The sequence below is a fragment of the Aegilops tauschii genome, chromosome 2 (genome assembly GCF_002575655.3).
Source record: "Aegilops tauschii subsp. strangulata cultivar AL8/78 chromosome 2, Aet v6.0, whole genome shotgun sequence".
Taxonomy (NCBI): domain Eukaryota; kingdom Viridiplantae; phylum Streptophyta; class Magnoliopsida; order Poales; family Poaceae; genus Aegilops; species Aegilops tauschii.
In genome coordinates this window covers 5694533-5718773 of record NC_053036.3, presented here as the reverse complement: position 1 = coordinate 5718773, position 24241 = coordinate 5694533, and the positions used below count along the sequence as shown (strand labels likewise).

Sequence of the window (24241 nt, the reverse complement as noted above, 5' to 3'; positions counted from 1 at the left end):
CTTGCAATGGTGTCATGATATTACCCCAGGTTATGCTAAAAATTTGAGAAATGTTTTGCAAAATTTGTCATGCAGACTGCTTACAAAGAAACTAGGTTTCGAAAGGGAAAGGGCTAGGTTTGCAAATGCATCGATAGCTGCTTTGTCGGATGGCCTTGATTTTGTTTCCGCACTCAATACACACCATTATATGTATCATGCCAAAAATGACATTTTTCGCGATATCTCTGCTATATTTAAGACATTAAATACATTTCTAGAAATTTAATGGATATAATTCAAATTTGAACTACATGGAGATAAAATAATTGCTAGAAATGGTTTGATTTTTTTATTAGTGGTACTTACTCTATGTTTAGGTCTCATGTGAGGAAAAGTAAGGAGTCTTGTACAGTAGTTGGTCGAGATCGTGGTACCAACATCGTGCTTATGGGCATATTAATTCAGAAAATGTTAAATGATGCCTGAAAATTCTGAAACTTGGCATAATGTCGGGATATGACAATAGAGATTGTGGTAAAAATTGGAGAACGTACGTTTAGCAAAAGTTTTTAGGTAGTGTTCTTACAAACCAGACCATCTTCGAGTAAGATACTAGGTTTCAAGAGGGAAACGAGTCAAGTTTGCACGTGAATCGACCGCTACTTTCTTGGTTCATCTTGAATTTTTCTTCCATACTCAATACGCACCATTACATGTAGCATGTAAAATTGGCATTTTTGGGGATCTGTTTGCTATATTTAAGCAATTAAATGTATTTCTAAACTTGGAAACAAAACAGTTTGCATTCAAAGCGTCCGCTCCTTCCTCAGTTATTGTTCAAAGTCTTCCACACTCAACATGCATAATTACTTGTGATATGCCACAATTTGGACTTATTTAGGGTTTATCTTCTATATTTAAGCCTTTATGTGCATTTGCCTACATTAAATACCTAGAAACCTATTTAATATCCTAAAATTAGCTTAGTAACAGTAAAAGGAGCCAAACACTTACAAGAAACATGCAATTATGTACCTATATTGTAGAAAAAATATTTGGCCCGTCAGACTAAACCTAAAATACTAGAACCCAATCATTACGAAATAATACCAGTGGCTTGAACGAAAAAAGCACCGACCACTGATATTTGAGTTACTTGTGACGGGCAGAAAAAGTTACCAATGGTAGGCACAAAATGAACCCGCCACATCTATTTGCTTACCAATGGCATGCTATATGTGGTCGCCATTGGTATTTTTGGACAGAATAATCGTGGGATCGAAAATACCAATGGCGGACGCATATACAGACATGCCACAGATATCTCGTGTACCTGTGACAGGCTCGTTTTTGTGCCTGCGACTGGTAAAATTTGTCCCGCAGCTAATCTAGATAGTTTTTACCAGTGGCAGGCGCAACCTGGCGCCCGCCATTGGTAAGCAAATAGCAATGGCGCATGCTAGACTGCAGTCGCCACTAATGTGAGCCCACCTATAAGCATTTTTTCAGTAGTGCCTGTTTTTAGCAAAGCTAGCATGCCAAAAAATAAGTTGCACCGAGTTGGGTGTAAGGATGACGTGAATACTCAATTGGTCATATTTATTTTCTTAGGGCGATATGTCAAACCAACCTTGTTTATGCTTATGACAATAATTGTATATATTGGTCATTACCTGTTGAGGCTGAGGTAAACTCTATCCATTAACACATGTATAGCCAAAATAAATAAAGGAATTAACAAATCAAATATTTCAGCCCTCTAGATCAGAAAAAATTATAGCTAATCAAATGTATGCCGATTAGTAATGCCCTTTCATGATGTAAAATATTATATTGCATCCATGCATCAAAATAAGTACATTGAGGATAACCAATCATATACGGGGATGAATTCATGGTGTGCCCCACTTCGAATATCATATTGCAAAATATGTAAACATTATTTGCGGCAAATGAATCATGATCCTCTATCATGGTCATTTATTTATTATGGTACTGATCCAAAATGTTCAATACTTTTTTCATTTGTCTAAATTTCCTATATAGGTAAGGAGTTCAAACCCATGATCTTTTTAAGCTATGCATGAAATATATTGTCTGTTGCAAGAGTTACATGTATGCTTAATATTAAATAGCTGGCAGCAAAGTAAAAGTAACTTTTTTCCTATATACCACTGATTGTTCAAAAGTTCCAAAAATATATATAAATTTGTCCTCTTCCTTTTATGTTATAGTTAGAAAATTGAGTAACTGTACTATTGTATTGCTTTACGCAATTTTTTTATTTAAGAGGTTGCATTGAAAACCTTCAAAATGGTGCAAAAAGTTGTGGCATAAATAAAAATTAGTCGTATATACAAGACCATTAGACATGTCACATAACCGTTTGACATAATTGGAAGCATACAGTTCAGTTCCAGTGAACCGAAGGAACGTAACACTTTCCTTTATTAATTGGTACCTAAGAAATGCAAAAAAAAATGCTTTCAATGACTATCTTAAAAAGTGCTACGTCCGATCCATAAATTTTGTTGTTTTCAACTAAATATAGTTCAAAACTGGAACACTTATTTTGGATCGAAAGGAGTATATTTTTTTTTCAAAACCTATTTTTTTTCTTTCTTAAATTACTAGCCCATACGGGTGCAGGGGTTGATTTCTAGTAATATGAAACGGGAACAATTTTTTGCATCGTAATACGTCTCTCATTCATATCATAAAGATGAAAGTACAAGCCACGTAAGGACCGACATGACAAAACTGAAAAGATAGCAGAATATCTCTAAGCCTGACAACAATGCCCGTCACCTGCCTTCGGTGCCACCACAACAGCCACCAAAGAGAAGAATGACGGATTGCCTCCTCACCCAATCTGGACAAAGTACCAATAGTCATAATCGACACAAATCCTAAATACACTTATTGGAATGACCAATGCAGGCAACCTCTACATCACACGTACGGCTAAGGAAACATACTGATACTTTAACATGGCGAGCTAGCAAAAGAAAAAACACTCATACACTTTTCTTTTGCGGGAAATACTTTCAATCTATTCATCAACTATCAAGGTAGTACAAAGACACCAAAAGTAAAATTTACATCCAAGTCTGTAGACCACCTAGCGACGACTACAAGCACTCGAGCGAGCTGAAAACGCGCCTCCGTCATCGCCCCTCCCTCAACGGAGCTGGGGAAACTTTGTTGTAATAAACAATAGGGAAGTCATCGTGCTAAGCACCTACAGGACCAACACACCATAAACCACCGTCGATGAATACAAGCATAGATTAGAAGGATCCAACCCGTCGACACATGAACACGAACACAGACGGACGAAGACTAGATCCACGTGGATCCACCAAATACAAATGCCGACCAAATCACTTGAGATCTGCCGAAGAGAATCCTCCACTGGCCCTCCAGCAACGCTAGAAGCATCGTCATGACGGGGGTTGGGCAGGCAGAACCTTATCCCATGTTCACGGAGTCGCCGCCGCCTCACCTCTCCAAACAGGACACAAACCCTACCAAAATTCTAAATAAATAATAATAATCAAAAAACGAAGTCCTCCCGCCAGCAACGGCGGGATCCACCGCGCCTCCATTGTCCTAAGATCACAGAAGATGAGGCAGATCGACGGCGCCGCCGGGGCCGGCGGCGGGAGGCACAGAAACCCTAGCCGCTGGGTGTCGGCCCTTCTGAGTGAAGGGGTACGAGCTGAACGCTATGCTAATAAATTGTACCAGATGACTACTAATCAATTCTAGGTCAACAGTGCCTGACGACAACAACAAACAAATCATAAAGTAATTCCAGTTTATTATCTCAAACAACAGTTCGGAGACACGCTATGTATGTGTCCAAACCATGAGCCTAAGTTATCTCTTTATGTGTCCCTCTCATACTCTCAATAACTACTTTTGCCCTCAAAAAAATATTATACTTTGGACGACACATATTATACTTTGGACGACACATATATAGAGTATTAGTTGCAGTGTAACAGATTTAATTATTCGACTGCAAATTGAGCTGGATGGCAGACACCTTATTAAATTGTCTGACATGTTTCGTACCGGCAGCATGATTGTCCTCTTTTGTAAGATTAACAATAGTCAGAGATCTGGTTCACCGAATCTGAGACATACATTAGAGATTAGACAGTGGTAATGATAGTTCCGTGGTCCCCTCCATTATTGGACTTTAATCTACATAGCTGTGTGAATTCATGATTCTGTGAGTTTCTGACAATATTTATTATTGGTAGGTCAGAGTGTCAGCTTTGGTCGACTGAACATTCCTGAAATTATACGGTATGGAGAAGTGTTGTAGATAATTTACATAGTGCTTCACCACCTCTAAATTTTTTCCGCTTCTAGTAAATGTGTACATGCTATGCACGTTAATATTAGGTAGTATATTAATTGCACGCAAATTTGGTATGATATTTATTACACGCTAAACATGTTGAGCACTCACATTTAAAGCAACCTAGGGCATGTAATTCATCTAGTTTGATGGTCGGGATTTGTTGGATCTATCTCTTACGGTCTTTTTTACATAGATATCTTTGTTATTACTACCTAAAAGAAATATAAAGTTCCTACTCCCCTCTTACATCAATTGTTTGGTCGACACCCCCACGTCTTCCCTTCATGCAACCTCTCCCGATTCCTTTAATTAATCGCTCCAGTAACTCCTGTTCAATTTCCTGTTTTTTCTTCCTTGCAAACCCGCACCGCCTGATCTACCGCCGAGGGACCAGTTTAATTGCCGTCGTGCTTGCCGGTAGCGGGGCGGTCGATGTGCGAGGCGATTAGTGAGGTAACCCTGCAGCTATGATCTGGTGGCCGGCTCGCCGAGGGACCAGTTTGATGTCTGCATGGCGCCTATCCACCCTGCAGCCGTGGACGTACATAGATTTGATTTGCAGATGTTAGGTGCATCATCGCCGAGTTGTCTGCGTTCCATTTCCGATTGTCAATGGGAATAAGGAGGGATGGAGCAGCGCCTTGTGGTGCGAATAGTGTGGCACAAGGCCTCGCATGGTTCGGCAGCACCAAGAGTCTACCGTCTAATTGGAACGAGGACTAGGTAGTGACTAGCAGCGACAGCTGCAACCCTAGCCAGTACAGCTGGCGGCGGGCTGTGTATGGTGCGCTCGGACGGCGATACAGAGGGATCAACTGCTAAATGTGATATCAGAGCAGCCCGCTCTCCCACCGCCCACACCTCGGAGTGTGGCACAAGCGGCAGGGCGTTGCAAGCAATTGGGCTAGCAGTCAACCGGCTTGCTAAGGAAACAACCGACGAGCAGTCAACCTGCTAGCCAACTTGCAAAGGTATATTTTTTTTGCTGAATTATTGTGTTTGCGTCGTGGATTTTTCAAAAATATTCTTGTGAGCATTAATTGATCAAAGACATGAATTGCATATCATATAAATTATTACTGTGTATAGACTATAGAGTTATGGACAGATTTGGATTTTGCATAATTATTTGCTCGAGTTCGTCCCACCTCAATTTTTTTAAGAAAATACATGCGTTGCTCACGTGTGATGTTAAACAAAAGGAGGATTAAGCCTAATGATTTTTTGGATTGATTTAATTCTTATAGCATGACCCGAATATATCACCCATGCTTACATAACATTTTACCGTTGCAACACACGGGCACTGACCTAGTATATAGATATAGATATGGATGAACCAAAGTGTCCACCGCTTAAATAAATCGCCGGATATATCACCAACTTCGTGGTATTTAGTGCAGCAATCACATGATTTTAGCCCAGCAGCTACGGGTCTATCGCCCGTGATTTTAAAAGATGGTGCTAACCAATTCTAAGGCAGCAGTTCCTTTTAAAACAATCAAACCATGAGGTAAGAGAATTATGTTATCTTGAACACATGGTATGTATATCTCTCTGTCATCATGTCAATAATTCAACTACCGTGGAGAAAGAGACACATAGAGCAGTTGTTGCACCATCACAGTGGTAATTATTCGACTGCAAGTTGAGCTGGATGGCAGACACGTATTAAATTCAGCTGGATGGCAAACACATCAGAAATTGCGTGGCTTATTTCGTACAGGTAGTACGATGGTCCTCTTTTGTCTTAAGATGGACTGCCTTATAGATCTGGGTCGCTGAATATGAAACATGCATTAAAAGTGCTTAAAAGAGTCCCGTCGCTAACATGAATCTACACGAGACGAGGTGCCGGAACTGTAGAGGACAGATTCATTCATACACGATCTTGCAGTAGATCACCTGTACTTTGTACCCCATCCACAATCAATACAAACAAAGCAGGACGTCGGATTTTACCTCTTCGAGAGGACCGGAACTTGGGTAAACCTCGTGTCTCTTGTGTCCTTGCTGCCCTATAACCAACACTACCAAGTCGGGACCCCCTACCAAAGATCCGACGAATATAGCTCCGACATCGGAGGCCAATGCTGGTCCCTCTGGGATAACGAAGCGGCTCGATGGAATCAAGCACCGACTATCTGATAGGCGCTGTAACCAAGCCACCAGAGAAAATCAAAACTCCAAACATCAGTTAGGACATAGAGCTCGATGGTTCAGATCTTGTCGTGGCCTTCTCCACCATGACATTAGTTCTGGTCAAAGGGCAGCAGGTTATGTCCACTCAAGCACTGGGGATCTACTAGGCTTGGAACGAAATCTACAACTTTTCGGACCAAGCCTGGATCTCGGATCCGACGTTGCAGTACAGCGGCTTGATAAGCCAGACTCCGTTGAAATTACCAGGGATGACATCAGATCGATCCCAGGAAAACTCATCTGAGCCGCCGATGTCAGACCGGATCGGGATATTATATCACATTTAGCTAGTCTGTACTTTGACTTATTCACGTCGCTTTGCCAAAACAAACATCATCGATAGAAGTCCAACATTTTCTGTACCCCCACGGGTAATTCAAACATGGATAATATGAAAATTAGCATGCTCTTAAGCATGAAATATATGAGAATTAGCCAACCCGCATAAGACATAAGCTTGCCCTTTCATCAGCTTAGCATATTCTTAAAGAAATCTTCAATGCAATTCCATTATTTGTAGGTTAACATATGGTGCTGAATTGCGATTCCCAGGTAACTAAATGGCAGGGATCCCAACTAAAAACCGAACAACTTTCTATAATTTTTTCTGTTCATCTTTGACGAGCTCAAAACAGAACAATTTCACCAGACAGTTATTCACAAAGACATATAGGACCAGTTCCCTATTTCAACTTTTTTCCATATCATATTCGGTAAAACTATACCCGTATTGTAGTATGGACACCCCTCCACCCACGAAATGAGGAATGGGCCCACCTACCCGTACTCTTTGGTCTCACAATGAGGACCCCCAACATAGCAGCAACGACATTGAACAGTATAGGAGACATCGGATCCTCTGTCTCAGTCCTTTTTTGCATTTGAACATAATGGCCTAGGTCGCCAAGACACTTTATGTACGTGTTAAAACCATAAGCCTAGGTTATGTCAAACACATAGTATGTATGTGTCCCTCTCATCCTGTCAATATCTACTTTGGTTCTCGGGAAAAGGTGATACCAATCCTTACATGCTACCATGATACCAATTTACAAAATTTAAATTTAAACATGTCAAAAAATCTGAAAAAAAATCATTAATATTAACGACACATATGTTGACAACCCGTAAAAAATTCAGATCAGGATTCAACCACATCGAGAAACAAAACAGACAAATTCATCATGAATGGTGTCCAAAGAAGACAAAAGCAAAAATGACACTATTCACACTGAATTTATCTTTTTGTTTCTGCATGTTTGTTTTGAATTTTGGTCTGAATTTTTACGGCTTGTAAACATCCATAATTTTTGTTGAATTTTTTGAAACATTTAAATTTATGTTTTTGTAATCGGTATCATGGGAGCATAGAAGAGGTGGTATCACCTGATATTTCTAATAGAAATTCTAATTTAGACTAAGAGACACATAGAGTATTAGTTGGATTGTAAAAGTGGTAATTATTCGACTGCAAATTGAGCTGGATGGCAGAGATGTATTAAATTGTCTGACATGTTTCGTACAGGTAGCATGATGGTCCTCTTTTGTTTTACAAAAAATAATAACAGTAATCACAGGTCTGGTTCACAAAATATGACACACAATAGATATTAGACAGTGCTCCCCTCCATTATTGGGCTGTGTAAATACATGTTTCTGTGAGTTTCTGACAAATATTTACTATTGGTAGGTCAGAGTGTCAGCTTTGGTCGACAGAAATTTCCTGAAATTATACGTTGTGAATGGAGATGCGTCGTAGATATGTGCTTAGCCGCAGTATGATACTATTTGCATGTTAGTTGTATGATTATTTTTATGTTAATATTTAGTATGATATTTATTACATGAACATGCTGAGCCCTCATCATTGAAGCAATCTAGGTCATTGTATTGACGTAGTTTGATGGTTGAGATTTGTTGAATCTATACTTTTCGGTCTTTTTTACATATATATAGATATAGATGAATTGAGTAACAATTATTCTTTGATCATCATTTAACTAAACAGCGGGATATATCACCAACTTCGCCGTTTTTAGCGGACCTATCACGAGATTTTAGGGCTGCCGCGACAGGTCCATCGCCCGTGATTTTAAAAGGTGCTGCTGACCAACTCTCTTTTTTTCTCGCGCCGGAGGTGGTGGGTGGGGGGGGGGGGGGGCTGCTAACCAGCTCAAAGCTAAGACGGTTATGTTATCCCAAACCACTACGTTGTCTCTCATCCGGTCAATAATTCTAATGGAGTGGAGTAAGAGACAGATGGAGCAGTTGTTGCACTGTCTGGATGGCAGACACATCAGAAATTGCGTGACTTATTTCTTACAAGTAGGACGATGGTCCTATTTTGTTTTGAGATGAACTGCCTTATAGATCTGGGTAGTTGAATATGACACATGGGGCGTGTATGGTGGTTTTCATGATCATGTGGCGGGCATGATACATACGCTATGAAATTACTCACGACTAGGCTTCTCCTCCCAACAGAAGCATCCAGGAGTTTTTTAGAAGGGTACATCAACTCCTTGCCTTGCATTCATCAATTCCCGCATATGCAGATTTGGAGATAGGGAAAATGGTTTTGCAACATGGTGGCCGGCCTACTCAGACAAGCGGCAAGAAGAAACATGAGCTTCAGTGGGAACCTCCTCATCCACACTTGACAAAACTCAACTCCGATGGGTGTTTCATCCAGTCAATAGGCGCGACAGCGGGTGGCATGGTTCTGAGATATCATAGTGGAGAGCTCATCTTCACAGCATGCAGGCAGCTGTTCACATGAGATAACAGCCTCCAGGCGGAACTCGGTGCATGCAGAGAAGGTCTGACGTTGGCCTTGCATCGTACCAACAAGCCCATCATGGTGGATATGGATAGCATTGAAGCGGTCTAGATGCTGTCGTCTCAGTCAGAGGATCGATCACAATTCTGGGCGCTAGTGGAGGAGATGCGCAGGATGGTAGCAGATGAACCAGGGGAAATTTCTTTTTCTCATATTAGTCGTTCACAAAATAAAATCAGACACTTACTAGCCACGTATGGGCGTACTACCCCGTGCACGGCTGTTTGGTTGTGATTGGGTTTAGACTGTATTGTAAACCTTTTGAAGGCCGAGAAGCCTCCTTGGGTTAATGAAATCTCCGGTAAGAGACACATGGAGCAGTTGTTGCACTGTAACAGTGGTACTTATTTGACTACAAAATTAAGCTGGATGGCAGACACGTATTAAATTGAGCTGCATGGCAGACACGTATTCAATTGAGCAAGATGGCAGACACATCAGCAATTGCGTGATCTATTTCGTACAAGTAGGACGATGGTCCTGGACTATCTTATAGATCTGGGTTGCTGAATAAGACTCATGCATTAGACAGTGCTATAAATAATCCCGTGGCACTTTGCAGTGTTGCACATGAATCTACATAGCAGTGTAAACACGTGATTCTCTGAGTTTCTGACAAATATTTACTATTGGCAAATCATAGTGCCAGGTTTGGTCGTCTTAACTTTCCTGAAATTATACGTCGCGAACTGAAAAGTGTTGTTGATATTTTACGCTCTTTGTACCATAAAATTGTTTTTAGGCCAAGAACCCCACAATAATTGCTCTTCGTCCCCTCAATTGCTCCCCTACATAGGCCAGAGAACTTAGGGGTAGAAATATGAAGGTTTTTTTAACTGGATTAATGAGTCAACAAAAAGAAACTTTCACACTGTAGGGGTGGGACGGTGTTGTTAGTAGTGATAAAAACATATTTCGTGTACCACTGCACGACCAAGATTGGTATGCTTGCCGTCTGTACATTATGTATACTCCGTCAGTTTCAAAATAATTGACAGTCTAGGATTGTTTGAACTCAAACTTTATTCAGTTTGACGACGTTTATATACAAATATGTCAAGATCTATGAAACCAAAGTTACTTCATTATATTCATTAGGAATTGAATTTTCCGTAATGATATCATTGATCTGTGTTTGTTTTTTATACACTTGGTCAAACTATAAAAAAATCACCTAGGAAAATATTAGAACTTCATTTATTTTGAAAGGGAGGAAGTTTTACACACAACATGGTACTTCATAAGCATTTGAGGCTTAGGCACATTCTCGAGAGGGGTTAGCTTTAATGCAGTGGTACACGAAATGTGTTTTTATCACTACTAACAACACCCACCCACCCCTACAGTGTGATAGACCTAGTTTCAAAAAAAACATTAACAGTGTGAAAGACCAAGTCAACAAAATAACAAAGAACCGATGTATTTTGGACTAAGTTTTTATGAAAATCTCCTAATTTTTTTATTTGCACATGACAACGACTACCGGGCAACGTTATGATACATAGCACCGTTTACGATTAAGCAAATTTTGACAGCAAATTTCACCTTTTGGCTCCACATATGTAGGTAGCTGGTGGCATAAATGGCAGCCGCACAATGACACAGCACGTGATGTGGCCATATACGAAGAGCGGATTCATCTCCCTTATGCCGAAATGAACTGATCGAGAGTGTACTACAGAACAGTAGCCAACCAAATCACTTTGGAATGGAGTCCATCCCAACCTATCGATTACCGATTTATAGTCTTCCACCCTCATAAGCTATTTAGTTCGTGTGTAAATGTTGTATTAAGCATTGGCATAAGGGTCTTGTGATACCCTTGTAGAAATACTGTCTATATGTACGACATCAAGTTTGTCAAGGCACGTGCCAGTGTGATCCCTCGCCATAGTGGTGGTATCATAGGTTATAACATGCAACCCAATTGAATGCCAGTCAGGCATATGACATGTCATAGTATCTACTACCCCTATAAAAGCACGAAAGTGCAGATCCAACTCATCATCTCAGCCGTCAAACCATGTAATCAGACGATCTAAACGCTTCGTTAACGAATCACTTCGTTAACGATGTTGAGCGCCCCAACACGTTTAGCGATAACCTTCCACCTAATCAACCCCTAATTCTGCTAACTGCTCCATGCATGAACCCCTCTCGCGCACCTGAAACCATGGAAGTTCCGAAAGACCGAAACCATGGTGCCACACATCCTACGCCTTTTACTCGAGCCATCGCGGCTTCCGGCTCCGCCATGGACACGCGCCACCGCCATCGCCTCCAGGTATGCGGGAGCCACCAACGACGCCTCAAGCCTCTACACATGAGCCGCCAGCCCTGCACGCTCACGCGCCTCCGCCGCCCCACGCACAGCACCTGCCCCGACCTAACACTCCACGCGCAACCTCGGCTGCCAAAGGGCGCTGACTATCGACGACACGCCGCCGGAGACGCTTGTGCACGCAGGAACTGCCGTCGCTGGCACGCGGACGCACGCGGGAGAGGCCATCGGTTCAGGTCCTTCCAACGATCTGTTCTGCATCTCTGAGAAAATCCACCTTTGTGCTTGGTTCTTGGGCGTTCGCGCCCTCTACAGCCCGTCATAAATTAAGCTCCAGTTAACATGCACTGTGCACAACTCCGTATTCCTTGTAAGATGCTTTCACCTATTCGCTAATGTACATGCAGTCTGACATCCATTGCTAATTTTGCTTTAGGAAAATTCAGTGGCACACGAAGCAATCTTAAATTGTATGTGGTATTGTTCTTAAGCACACCCCAAAATGATGTGTACTGTACTGAATTTTTTATGATTGTTCTTCGGGAAAAATGCATATTTTTTCTGAAGCTACTAAATTTGGCCTGTACTAATTTTTTTCTGTTTTATTCTCAAAATACAGTTCTCCTTCAAACTATATTTTTTTCATCTACTGAATGTGCTTCTGAAAGAGTATCTCAACAGAGTAACTGTGAGGAGGAGAGAGCAGCCATAGAGAAGTTAAGAACACCACACATGCTTCAGATTAACTCCTATTCCTGAACCAATATGTTTTTTTACTATTCACCAACATGCTTTTGATGATTGAATTAGCTAAAACAAGTATATATTTATTTTCATTTAGGACTTTTACATACCTCCTAGCCAAGACGGCCTACCATCACTGGGTTCGGGAAGTCATTGTGCAAGACACGTTAAAATTGATTTTGATGCAAGTGTATGGCCATTTTTTTGTTATTTGCTAGAGGATATTTTCTACCCCAACTTCAACGTCATTAATAACATGTCAATTTAAACAGCTGAGAATTTTTCATCTGTAGTTCATGTATCATTCTGGAGGCATTTTATAAAATATGTTTCCATGTGAAACTTTTATCTTACTGGAGGCATTTTAGAATGCAAGTTTCCATGCCATCCATTAGAAGCTGCTTGCTTACAGAAGAAGAACAATAGCATCGCTAGCATATGGACACCACTTTTTGTAAAAAAAAAATAAGACACTCTGAGCAACTGTGTGTAAATATATGCCATATACCAGTATGATTTTGGCATGCAAATAATTTTTCCATATGTATTGCCCATTTCGCACACGATCCGATCGACTGGACGTGTTCGCCGTACAAATATGCAGAAGGATAATATCACTTTTGGGGACTTGATTTTGTGAATCAATATGTTATCTTGACCAAATATACTACTTGTACAATGGTGCAATATGTATAGACTTGTCATCACTTTTACTGGATTGATATATCATACTGTACGTACAATGTTTCAATACATATGTACTAACTGAATTTTTTTCTTCACCTACAAAACTATATGGAATCTTCCTCTATATTTTCATGTTGATATATGATATACGTGTCCATACTGCTGGGCTGTTCGAGCTAACACTGGAAGTCCTTACAGTGCATCAGGGCCATCGAATAAAGTTTTTAGGATTGTCCCTACAAATATTATATCCAGACAAGATGCTTGCAGGACCGCCAAGCTGAGCCTTCTAGGTAATTGCATTGAGTTGTCCCACGAGTAGCAGCATAATCAACCGGACGGTGCCCACAAACATCCCAGATTTGCATTCAATTGAGATAAGGTTTATTCATGCATGTTTTTCTATTTTATTTCTCTTCACAGGTTTGCTTGGTTGATTTTCACCTTCATGTAGTTCATTTCATGAAATGAATCAGAAGAAGGGAAGGAAAGAGAGAGGAAGCATAATCTTGGGAGTAAGGGAGATGCTGATAGATACTTCCCAACTTCCATTCATTTCAGCTTGCATTTGGATATGAAGCGGTGGCGTAGTTGCGATGATAGTCATGTTTCTGTCATCAATGAGAAAATGTGAAGAGTTAGAGCTGGATGGAGAATCAAACAATGGAGTCGAGTCATGCATGGAATATTAAGCCAGTCTTATAGGCATATGCCTGTTTTCAGTTTTTCGATGTATAGTGCAAATTTTGTAAGTCAGTTGAAATACTAATACAGTAAGAGTTCGTTATTGATATTTGCTGTTGCGTGAATATATTCCCATCAAAAGATCTGTTGGAATATATTTGAATGGTGTCATCTTTGAATAATATCTCTATAAGTCTGTAGTAGCAGAATTTCTTATTTTCTTAAAATCTGGAAATTAAAGAATTATATGTGTAAAACTGTATGTGCAAGGAGTAATTCAATGATTTTGCCTAGCTGAGATAAAATTGTGCACAAAGATTATAAGTTGCCTGAGCTTGAAATATGTTTTTGCACTATTTGCGTTGATATGTTTTTGCACTATTTGCGTTGAATTGTGTTTCCTTCAACAATTTCAAATAAAAGATATATGTTATTTTTATCAGATTTATACCGACATGAAAATTTAAGAAGGATCAATCTTATTTACATACGTGCATTTGCACGTGCACAATTACTAGTTAGTTCAATAAAGAGAAGATTCTAGAACTATCATATCATGATACCTAGAAATGTTTTACTACAATCTGTCATCGGAAACAAGAAGTAAGTCCATCTAGAAAAACTAATCTATAATATAATATGCATTTTATGGAATTTGTATCGTACACGTCATACTAGTATATGTTACTCTCCACTTGGAGCAGTCAAAGTTGGGAGTATTGTGGTCACGCGACCAAGACGTGCATTAATTATCCATATCAAGAACAAAGATGTTCGTTACTTTTGCTCACACACACACACAAAAACAGGCAAACCAACCAGTGGTCGCATGGTGAGGGTGTCAGTGGTATCCTCAGCTCAGTAGGGTTCAAGTCCTAGACTAACTCTGGTGCTCTTATTTTTTTGTATTTATTTTAAGCCTTCTGGCAATGTGCGTTCACTGAGAGTTGACGTTCTCGTCAACTACGAAGGGGTTTGTCGCGACTCCGTCAATCTCAAGATGATGTGTCAGCCCAGTCTCTCAGAGGTGCTCATAGAGACGGGGTGTATGTGTTTGCGTTCATAGTGATGAGTGCATGTGCGTATGTATGAGCGTGTGTGTCTGTGTTGTGTTCAACAAAAATCATACGTGGAAAAGATAACCAGTCCTCAACAATAATTAACCCTTAATTGATATGATTTAATTCTAGATCTTTCACCAGGGGCAAACCCTAGTACCCAGACCCCACCCCCCCTTCCTTGAACCTCCCTCCCCTCGCCACAGCCTCGGCGTGTTGGCGGGCAAAGCCCGATAAGTTTAGGCGGCGCCGGCGTCTCTTCCTTTGCCTGCTCGGCGCTGGATGTCACATGCCATTAGGGTCCGGCGGAGGCTGATAGCGAGGCGCGGGCTGCAGGCGGTGGCCAAAAGTGGCTGTTGTGGGTGGGAGTGCGTGCCCTGCTCTTGGCGGAGGCGGACCAAGGCGCGGCTCAGATCTACCGCGACGGGGGTTCGATCGGCCTTGAGCTCTATGGTGGTGGGGCTCCGGCTTGTTGCAGGGGGTTGCTGGTTGCGGTGGTCGCCCACTACTGCGGCGCTCTCTGGTGGTGGCAAGCCTGCCGGCCTCCGGCCATATCGGCCCTTGGTTGGTGTCCAGTGACGACAAGAGCCGTGAGCTATGGTTGAAGTGGATTGTTGACCTCGGATGTGCCCTCTGATGGTGGTTGACGACGGGGTGGTGTTTCCTAGGTGCGCACCCATGGGGGTTGTGGCGCGTGTGTGACTCCGGCTGACTGTCTTCCCTAGATGCGAGCTTGTCGAGGCGGGTTCGGTGACTGTTCGGTGGAGCTCAACTGAGGTTGGAAGTGGTGGTGTTGTATGCGTGGGAGTGCAAGGCTGACCTATTGCGGCCGGAGTTGTCGGCTGCCTTGGGCGTCCCCATCTAGATTTGAACGGTCAGATGTTATTGTGGAATATTCGCTCCTCCCGGTGGCGTTGCCTGACAGTTGCCCAACGGCGCTACCTGACCTTGCCATCTCCGGCAAGGTCGAGTTGGGTTCGTGGGTTGGTTTGGGTTGCGACCACACATTTTGGCGTCAGTTTAGGGGGGTCGACGGGGTTCGTGGTCCATGGAGGTGGATGATATCCTGCGGTGCACATGTATGGGGTGCTGACTTGGTCCGGGCTTGCGCTTGCCTTCGCATTATGGTCCACTTGCTTGCTTCCTATTCATGGCATATGTCTGAGTTTGCTCTCCTGGCGCTGTTGTTTCATCGGATGGATCGGGGCTGAAGATCATGGATTTGGTGGTGTTCAAGCGTGCTTCGTGGCAGCGACCACTAGTCACTGGGTTGTATGCCGGCTCACTTAGGTAGGCTGGGGATGCGGGTGTGGGTGATTTCATGGTCGAGGTGCCGACCGGGGCCCGGTGCCTGATGTCGGGCTAGAGGTGAAAGGAGGTGCCTTTCGCCTCTACTATCGTGGTTGGCGGGTTGTGATATGGATACTTAGTGATGTGGGTGTTTGTGATGCCGGGACGGTGGTCCTAGATGGCCGGCTCCACGGTTAGCTTTCCGGTAGTCTCTGTGGTGGCCTCACCTCTTGATCGTGTGGGCAACAAGGGGTGTAGTGGCGGAAGGCTCAGGTATGTTCTTGAAGTGCTCAGATCTGTTGTGGATGAGCTGACCCTGGTTGATGCGGTGACCGGGACAACTCCTATTGGCGAGTTTATCAGTGAAAGCTTTGTGTTTCTGGCGCTGGCGATGTCGGCGCCCGTTGGTGTCGCTTGCCTCCTGAAAACGTCGTCATGGATCTTCCCTTGTGCGCGGTCTCTAGGTGAAAACACTAATCTATTTGTTTGGACACGGCAGCAGCGATGCTTCACGTCATTACCCTCTTGGGGGCGTTGTCGTGGACCCTAGGTGTCTTTGGCCGGGCCTCGGCTAGGTGTTAGGCTTGTTCTAGATTCATGGTTATCTTATGACCGTGTACTTTGTTGTGTTGTTACTTCATATATAAAATGGGGCAAAAGCCTGGTTCGAGAGAGGGCAACCACTGCTTGAAACCGTGGATTAATTGATCTGAGAGAAAAACAAAAAAAGACTTTGCTTATTTCCGTTAATTAAGCATATCACGACTGAATACATACATAAAATATCTGGAGTACTAGTTTATGACCGACTTTCTCAAACTAAAAAATAACACCGACAGGTTGTAAGGGGCAATAAAGGCAAAATTATACATCTGGAGTACTCCCTCCATGAATAGTGTCAAAAATGATCTTACATTTTTTAATGGAGTGAGTAGTAGTTATCCAGTATGTAAGACATTTTTTGACATCATAAAAGTGTTACAAAACGTCTTATATTTTAGGATGGAAGGAGTATCTATTACCGACTTAGTTATCGTATACTAGTTATTACTGGAAGACTAAATATTGTAGGACCCTCATATATGCTAGCTGGTATGTCAATTACTCACGTGATATTTAATGTGTTTGTCTGTGCGTGTATATATAAGTGCGAGCTTAGTAGTAAAGGCATCAAGATAGGAGTCATAGGACACATAAACATTCCTTCGTTCCTCATGGCGTCCGTCTTTGAGCCCTCAGTGTGGAGTGACTTCTTCCGCCGATACAAGCCGCAGCCACCAAATGTATGCATGCCTGCTTCAGCTTGAGTATATGTAAATTTATGTTCTGCTCACTCGTATACACAAACTTCCTCCATCCAGATATATAGGGTCTAATATGTTGTTTGAGTTTGCCTTTAATCATTGCTAAAATTATTACTATATGAGACGTATCATATAAAAACGATATCATTAGAATATTTTTTTCACATATGAATTTTTGGTATGCTTCGTCTAACATGGATGTTATGCATGTTATATATTATTGTTCTAACCCATGATAAAAGTTTAACATCGAAAAGTGTATTCTTAAGGCTTCTTCGGTTACACAAAGTAAGAATTGTATTCTAAAAAAATAGTACTTACCCTTGTGCTAGTTTACTCTTCCTGTAGCTGAAGTAGTAGCATGTAGCATGTAGCATGCACAAGGGTAAGTACTGCATCTCGAAAAACAGCACTTACCCTTGTCAAAAGACAAAAATGCACATATATCATTGCAGTCAGGAGAATTCCTGTAAAACATATCTCTGCAGCTAGTTCATAAGTCAGACCACTTGTATGTAATTAGTGCTCATTATGTTGTAGTTCTTCCACAGTTCCACTCTGTTAACCTTGAAGCGCAAATCTCAATGTGATCAGATCGTACGGTACCTTGATGGGTGGCAACTATCCTGGTGGGACTAAACTATTTTCGTGCTTCATATGATACCTAGACTACCGAAGGTCTTAGGCTACTTCCATTTTGTTGTGGGTCCGCTAGGACATTAATGATCATGCATGCATCTCATGGGGCACTTGTCATAAACTATAGGAGTATTATGTTCTAACTTTCAAATTTGCATGTACTCCTTCCATTCCATAATATGGTGCACACTGGTTTTCACGAAAAATCAAAATTCACAGAAATTTGACCAAATTAATAGAGAACATCTATATATATATATACACACACACACACACACCATATGAAAATATATTTCATTCCAGATGCTGATGTATTTTTCTATAAATTTGATCAAAGTTTAAAAAGTTTGCCTTTACAAAAATGTACATACTATATTTAGGGACCAAGGGAGTATGACTAGTGTATAAGTTAGTGACTAGTTTGGTTGATAGTAACAGATACATGTATGCAGATCTCACAGGAATGGATGAAGACCAGAAGAGATAAACTGAAGAAAGATGTTCTCTTATTGTTTAAGACTTGCACCAACAATTTAGATAGAATGACACTGGTGGATGTAGTCCAACGCCTAGGAATAGAACACCTGTTTGAAGAACAGACGGCTACTGCACTAACTGACATCCATCGAAGTGAATTCAACAGCTCTAATCTCCATGATGTATCTCTTCGGTTCCGCCTTCTTCGGGAACATGGACTTTGGGTATCTCCAGGTATTCATATTCATATATAAACATAGATCACCTTTGCATGTGTTCAATTACGTAAATGAACTAACTTTTCATGCAGATGTGTTCAAAACTTTCAAAGGAGAAGATGGCACGTTTAACCATGATATAACAAAAGATCCAAAGGGACTCTTATGTTTCTACAATGCAGCATACGTGTTAACCCATGGCGAGCCATTACTCGAAGAGGCCATCTCTTTCACGAAATATCATCTGGAATCTTTGGCACCAAGCCTCGTCTCCCCTTTAGCTGAGCAGGTCAAGCGTGCCTTGCATGTACCCTTGCCAAGGACCTACAGGAGGTTGGAGGCACTGCAATACATGCCAGAATACGAAAAAGAAGTAGGGTACAATCCAACTCTTCTAGAGCTTGCAAAGCTGGAATTTAACCTCCTCCAGAGTGTCCACTTGAAGGAGCTCAAAGCTATCTCAGAGTATGTGAGCTCTGACACACACTTAAGCATCTTCTTTGACATATCACACTACTAAGCACAGACACGCACATACTACATTATTTATCAATATTTAAAATTATTTATGGATTTTTCAGGTGGTATAATGATCTGTCAGCATACGTGGAGCTAAGTTTTGCTCGGGATCGTGTGGTGGAGTGCTACCTTTGGGGCTACTCTGTCTTCTATGAGGAAGAGTACTCTCTAGAACGAATGATCTTTGCAAAGTGCACATTTGTGCACACATTATTGGATGACATCAACGACGTTCGTGCCACCTTGGTGGAGTATCGGAAGCTAGACACAGCCATACAGAGGTTCTTTCTCACTGATAGCTTTGTGTATCCGGAGAACAAAGGTTAATTCCTGCGACGGCAGTAGAATTTGTTAATTCTTGTTTCAACTAACCAATTTTTCATGCAGATGGAATGAGAGTGCTATTTCCCTTGTGCCCGACTACTTGAAGAAGTTCTATAATAAACTTCTGATGTGCTTTAGGGAGTTCGAGGATGAGTTGACACTTAATGGTAGATACCCGATTGATCACATCAAGAAGACGGTACAAAATTATCTATATTAATTACATCTTTGTATTAGTGGCATATGTTACCTTTTTATAGAATTTATGATTCCTTAGACTATTTTTCTACCAATCTATTCAAATGCACACAAATTGACAGCTAAATATGTCTAAAAACTATGTCACTACTTTATAATTTTATATTAGAAATCAGGTGGTACGATGTACTGTTTTCTTTTGAATATTGAAATTAAAAACATTTCTTTGTTAATCAGTACTGTTACTCATGTCTATGCACGCAGTTCCAACAACAGTCAAAATTTTATCTCCAAGAAGCTGAGTGGTTACACCAGAACCACAAGCCAAGCTTTAAAGATAAACTGCATCTGGCTGCCATGTCCACGGGCGTCACCGCGCTATGTGTGTATACGATGGTTTGCATGGGTGATGGAGCACCCAAGGGAGCACTCGAGTGGGCACTTGGATACCCCGATGTCATCATGGCGTGCGCCAAGATTGGGCGCTTAATGAATGACCTTGCTGGCTCATCTAAAGTACGTACACACTTATGGGCATATATTTTATCTGTAACTATAATCTCTGGCATACTACTACTAGCATACTCAAGTATTTATTAGATCATGACCATAATCACTTCGCTTGAGAACATGTCATAATTTGAAGGTCGCAAAGTTTGATCAAGTTTATCGAAACAATATCTACGCCTATAACACCAAATAACTGAATTTTATTTTGTGATGGTCCTGATGCTATATAGATTTAAAATGTTGATGTGATTATTATTTTCAATGAATGCTGTCAACGTTTACAAAATTAGAATTACTAGCCCCGAACCCGTGCATTCGCACGGACTAGCTATATAAGAGTATCTATCACTCTGCACTGGAAACACGATTAATTCTGAAAAATATAGCAGGCTCACCAAATGGCAATAGACCTTTTATAGAGAAAACTTGCAATACTATGCCCAAAATAAAATATCTAGCGATGAATATAATAGCAACTCGACTATCTTAAAAAATATTCTGACCCAAGCTAACCATACCAAAAATTTGGAGTTTTCTCTCAGAAAATGGAATAAACTGCCAGCTTAGGCAATGGCATGGGAAGAAACATCAGGAATACCATATCTATTGAATTCATACTGGAGTCGTGTGATGGGAGAAATAAAGTGACAATCTGACATACATCACTTGACCTCTGGTTTCGGAATCTTAATGGGAAAAGTACGTAAGGCACTTTGAAGATTTATATATACACACTTTAGTTAATCCATAAATTTCAAGAAAATGCACAAGGTGGTCCTTCAACATAAAACTCTAGACAAAAATTGTATGGAAATCAGAAAGATATAGCATTGAAAGATGCAATCTCCATATCCAAAATAAATGAATAAAAATATCTCAATGGTTCCCAACATTATGAAGGAATGGGACACAAATCCGAAAACCTTGGGAAGCTTTCCAAGGTTAGAAAAGAATACAATTTTAGTGGTACGAATCTCAGTTGACCATAGTTAATCTTCACTCAATTTTTTATTAGTAATATCAAGGGGTCATAGAGAGTAGGTACATAGCACTTGTGAAAAATAATTCTTTGCTATGACAGAAGACATTGATTCCCAATTTTATTAGAATTATAACACAATGAAAACGAAAATGAAAGTCAAAATATCAGCAAGACCGCAGTTACTTATATCGCGGAGAAGAATAGGCACAACTTTGTGTTGCAGAAAAAAAGGGGAAGATCAAGAACAATGCTTCTTTTGTACCCGACGAAGGAGAAAATAGCTATAGGGAAACGATAAATGAAGGAAGAGCAGTTTCTTTTGTAGGCAATATGAACAATCTGGACCATACAACTTAGAATAATGGAAGACGGGTAGATATTATTGTTTAATTCAATCAGCTTAACATTTTGTGTTTAGTAAGCTCTAATTAGTATATCAATACATAGACTAGGTATGGGCATGAGTTTTAGTGAGGTTACGGCATCAGAAATATTTTTTAAATAAGGGTGATTATTTTTACACGTAACCGTCCAATAATACTGAGGATGATCAGAGCTCAAACTAAGTACTGGGCGCTTCTCCTTATTGTCACAATGCACTGCAGGATTAAGCTTTCATTAAAGTGAACCATATATCAATGTTAGGATAATTGCAAATTAGAATAACTTTATCAAAAAACATATTAGTAAATTAATGGAATAATCGGTCCAAAACATAGATAAAAGCATCTGCATTAGTACGTAAATTAATGGATTTTTGCATTGATTTTCCTGAAGAAATGATGTAATGTTGTGGCAATTGGAAGAAAAAAAATATGAGACACCTAAAGACCAATGGGGAAGTGAACCCATAGACAAGCAAATTGCAGAGGCAGTTTTACTGTTATCAACAACAATACGACCACTGAAAATTGGCATAGCAAAATTTAAAGATTTGAGATAAAGGTTATACATATATTTGTGATATGCATACAATATAAGCTTATTTCATTAGTTTGCCCACATGTGTTTTTAAGACCTCATAGTGGAGAGTACATTTTCGCTGAAGTAGATCTAGCAGCATACATATACTCTATATATTCTATCAAAGACAATGAATACATATATCTATTGTCTGACATAGATTTAGCCGACAACAGTTAGACCCAGCATCAACTTTTTTTATTTGGTTTATGAAGAGCGCATCAACTTCATAAAATAATTAAATATTTATTTGCATGCATGCAGCACCGGAACAATAGGGGGGACGTGGCCAACTGTGTGGATTGCTACGTCAGTGAGCATAAGGTTACAGACAAGGTCGCCTTTGCTGCAATCGACTCGATGATAGAAGATGAATGGAAGACCACCAACCAAGCTCGGTTTGAGCATCGCCGTGAGCTCTTCCCGTTGGTGCAACGGGTTGTCAACTTCACTCTCAGCCTGCCGGTGTACTATGGTGATAGGAAAGATGCCTTCACATTTAGCACGCATCTTAACGGCATTATCAAGAACCTCTTCGTCAAGCCCATACCGATCTAGCTACATGCATGCATACGCTAGTTGGTTTTTCCTTTCAAGCATTTCCGCCTAGTGCTTAATTAGATCGTTCGTATGTATTTCAGCATGAATGCTTGGAACCTTGTTAATGATTTATTATATGTGTGATTTGGTGATCCGTTACTCTCGTCCGGATCAGGCTGCACACTCAGATGTATATTTTTTTTCTCGAAATAATGGAGGATCCAGAAGAAGAGAATGAATCTGCGATTTTTTTCGAACAGTCTCTGTTAGTGACATTTGGCATAAAATATAGAGTGTTGGTATGTTTTTCTTACCGGATCAGGCGAATGGTAAGTCATGTGTGTGTGCTTTCCTGCCAAGATCCAAAATTCAAAATCAAAATATCTCCTAAACTGAGCTTCCAAATTTAAAATTATTTTCACAGTACAACCCTCGTGTCAATATCTTCGAAGCTAGATCCGATGTTGATAGGTTTCCAGGGACTTCGTTTGAACATCGTTTGTATTATGAATGATAACATGGTTGTGCTTCCTAGAGTAACGAATTTATACTTCAGCCTTAACATACTTTGTATTTGAATTACATGAACGCTCCCGCAGCCCCACCCCCGCTCCCGTGCTTGACCGCCACCCTGCAATGGCGCATCCCCGCCTCCCCCCTCCGCCCCCTCCCCCCCCCCCCTCGCCACCACTTGTAACATCCCAAAATTCTAAATTTTGGAATGTTATATTAAATAAACAGATTGATTGTTGTGTGATTGATTGACTGAAAGTGAGTGAAATTTGAAATTTTTGAAAGTTAAATGAGAGGGAATAAAATGACTTTCCCAAACTTTCATTTTGCATTTATAATCTCCTTGAATTAAAATTATTTTCATCACAACACCCTGGAGTGAAGATAATATGACTTCTTCCATTTAAATAAATGACAAAGGGTTTTGAAAAGATTGAAGTTCATTTGAAAATATTTCAAATTCAGAAACTTTAAGCAACTCGATGATTTTTATGAGAGAAGATAAAATGACTTCTTCAAAACATATGAAATATGAGTTGGAAGTTTAAAAGGATCAAATTTAAAGTCCTTTTGAAATTATTTTCAATTTGGAGTTATTTGGGATTTATTCAAATTATTTTTCTCCAAAAATAAAATATACGGAAATCAGGGTAAAATGATTCCCTACAATATAAAATTGGAGAGAAATAAATTTGAAATTATTTTGGTATTTTTAAATTGATTTTTGTTGGATTTTATTAGAGCAGTAGCACTGTTTGGTTTATTTGAATTTTTGTAAATTTTATTAGACGCCAGAAAAATGTTCAGTTTATAGGAAATCTTTTACTAAAAATTTTGATATATTTTATGCCAATATAATATATATTTTTTATTCTTTTTGTTTTGTTTTTTTTCTGTCTGTCTGCGTTTAAA

The 24241-nt window shown here is 40.4% G+C and overlaps 1 protein-coding gene across 1 annotated transcript; it reads left to right on the top strand.

Moving 5' to 3' along the window:
• Nucleotides 1-17320: 17320 nt before the first annotated feature.
• Nucleotides 17321-23075, top strand: LOC120974818 (tau-cadinol synthase). Its single transcript, XM_040401271.2, has 7 exons — nucleotides 17321-17425; nucleotides 18538-18796; nucleotides 18873-19245; nucleotides 19362-19580; nucleotides 19687-19822; nucleotides 20086-20337; nucleotides 22541-23075. Exons 1-7 carry the CDS (start codon nucleotides 17357-17359, stop codon nucleotides 22832-22834), a joined length of 1602 nt encoding a protein of 533 aa, XP_040257205.2. The 5' UTR covers nucleotides 17321-17356; the 3' UTR covers nucleotides 22835-23075.
• The last annotated feature ends 1166 nt before the right edge of the window (nucleotides 23076-24241 follow it).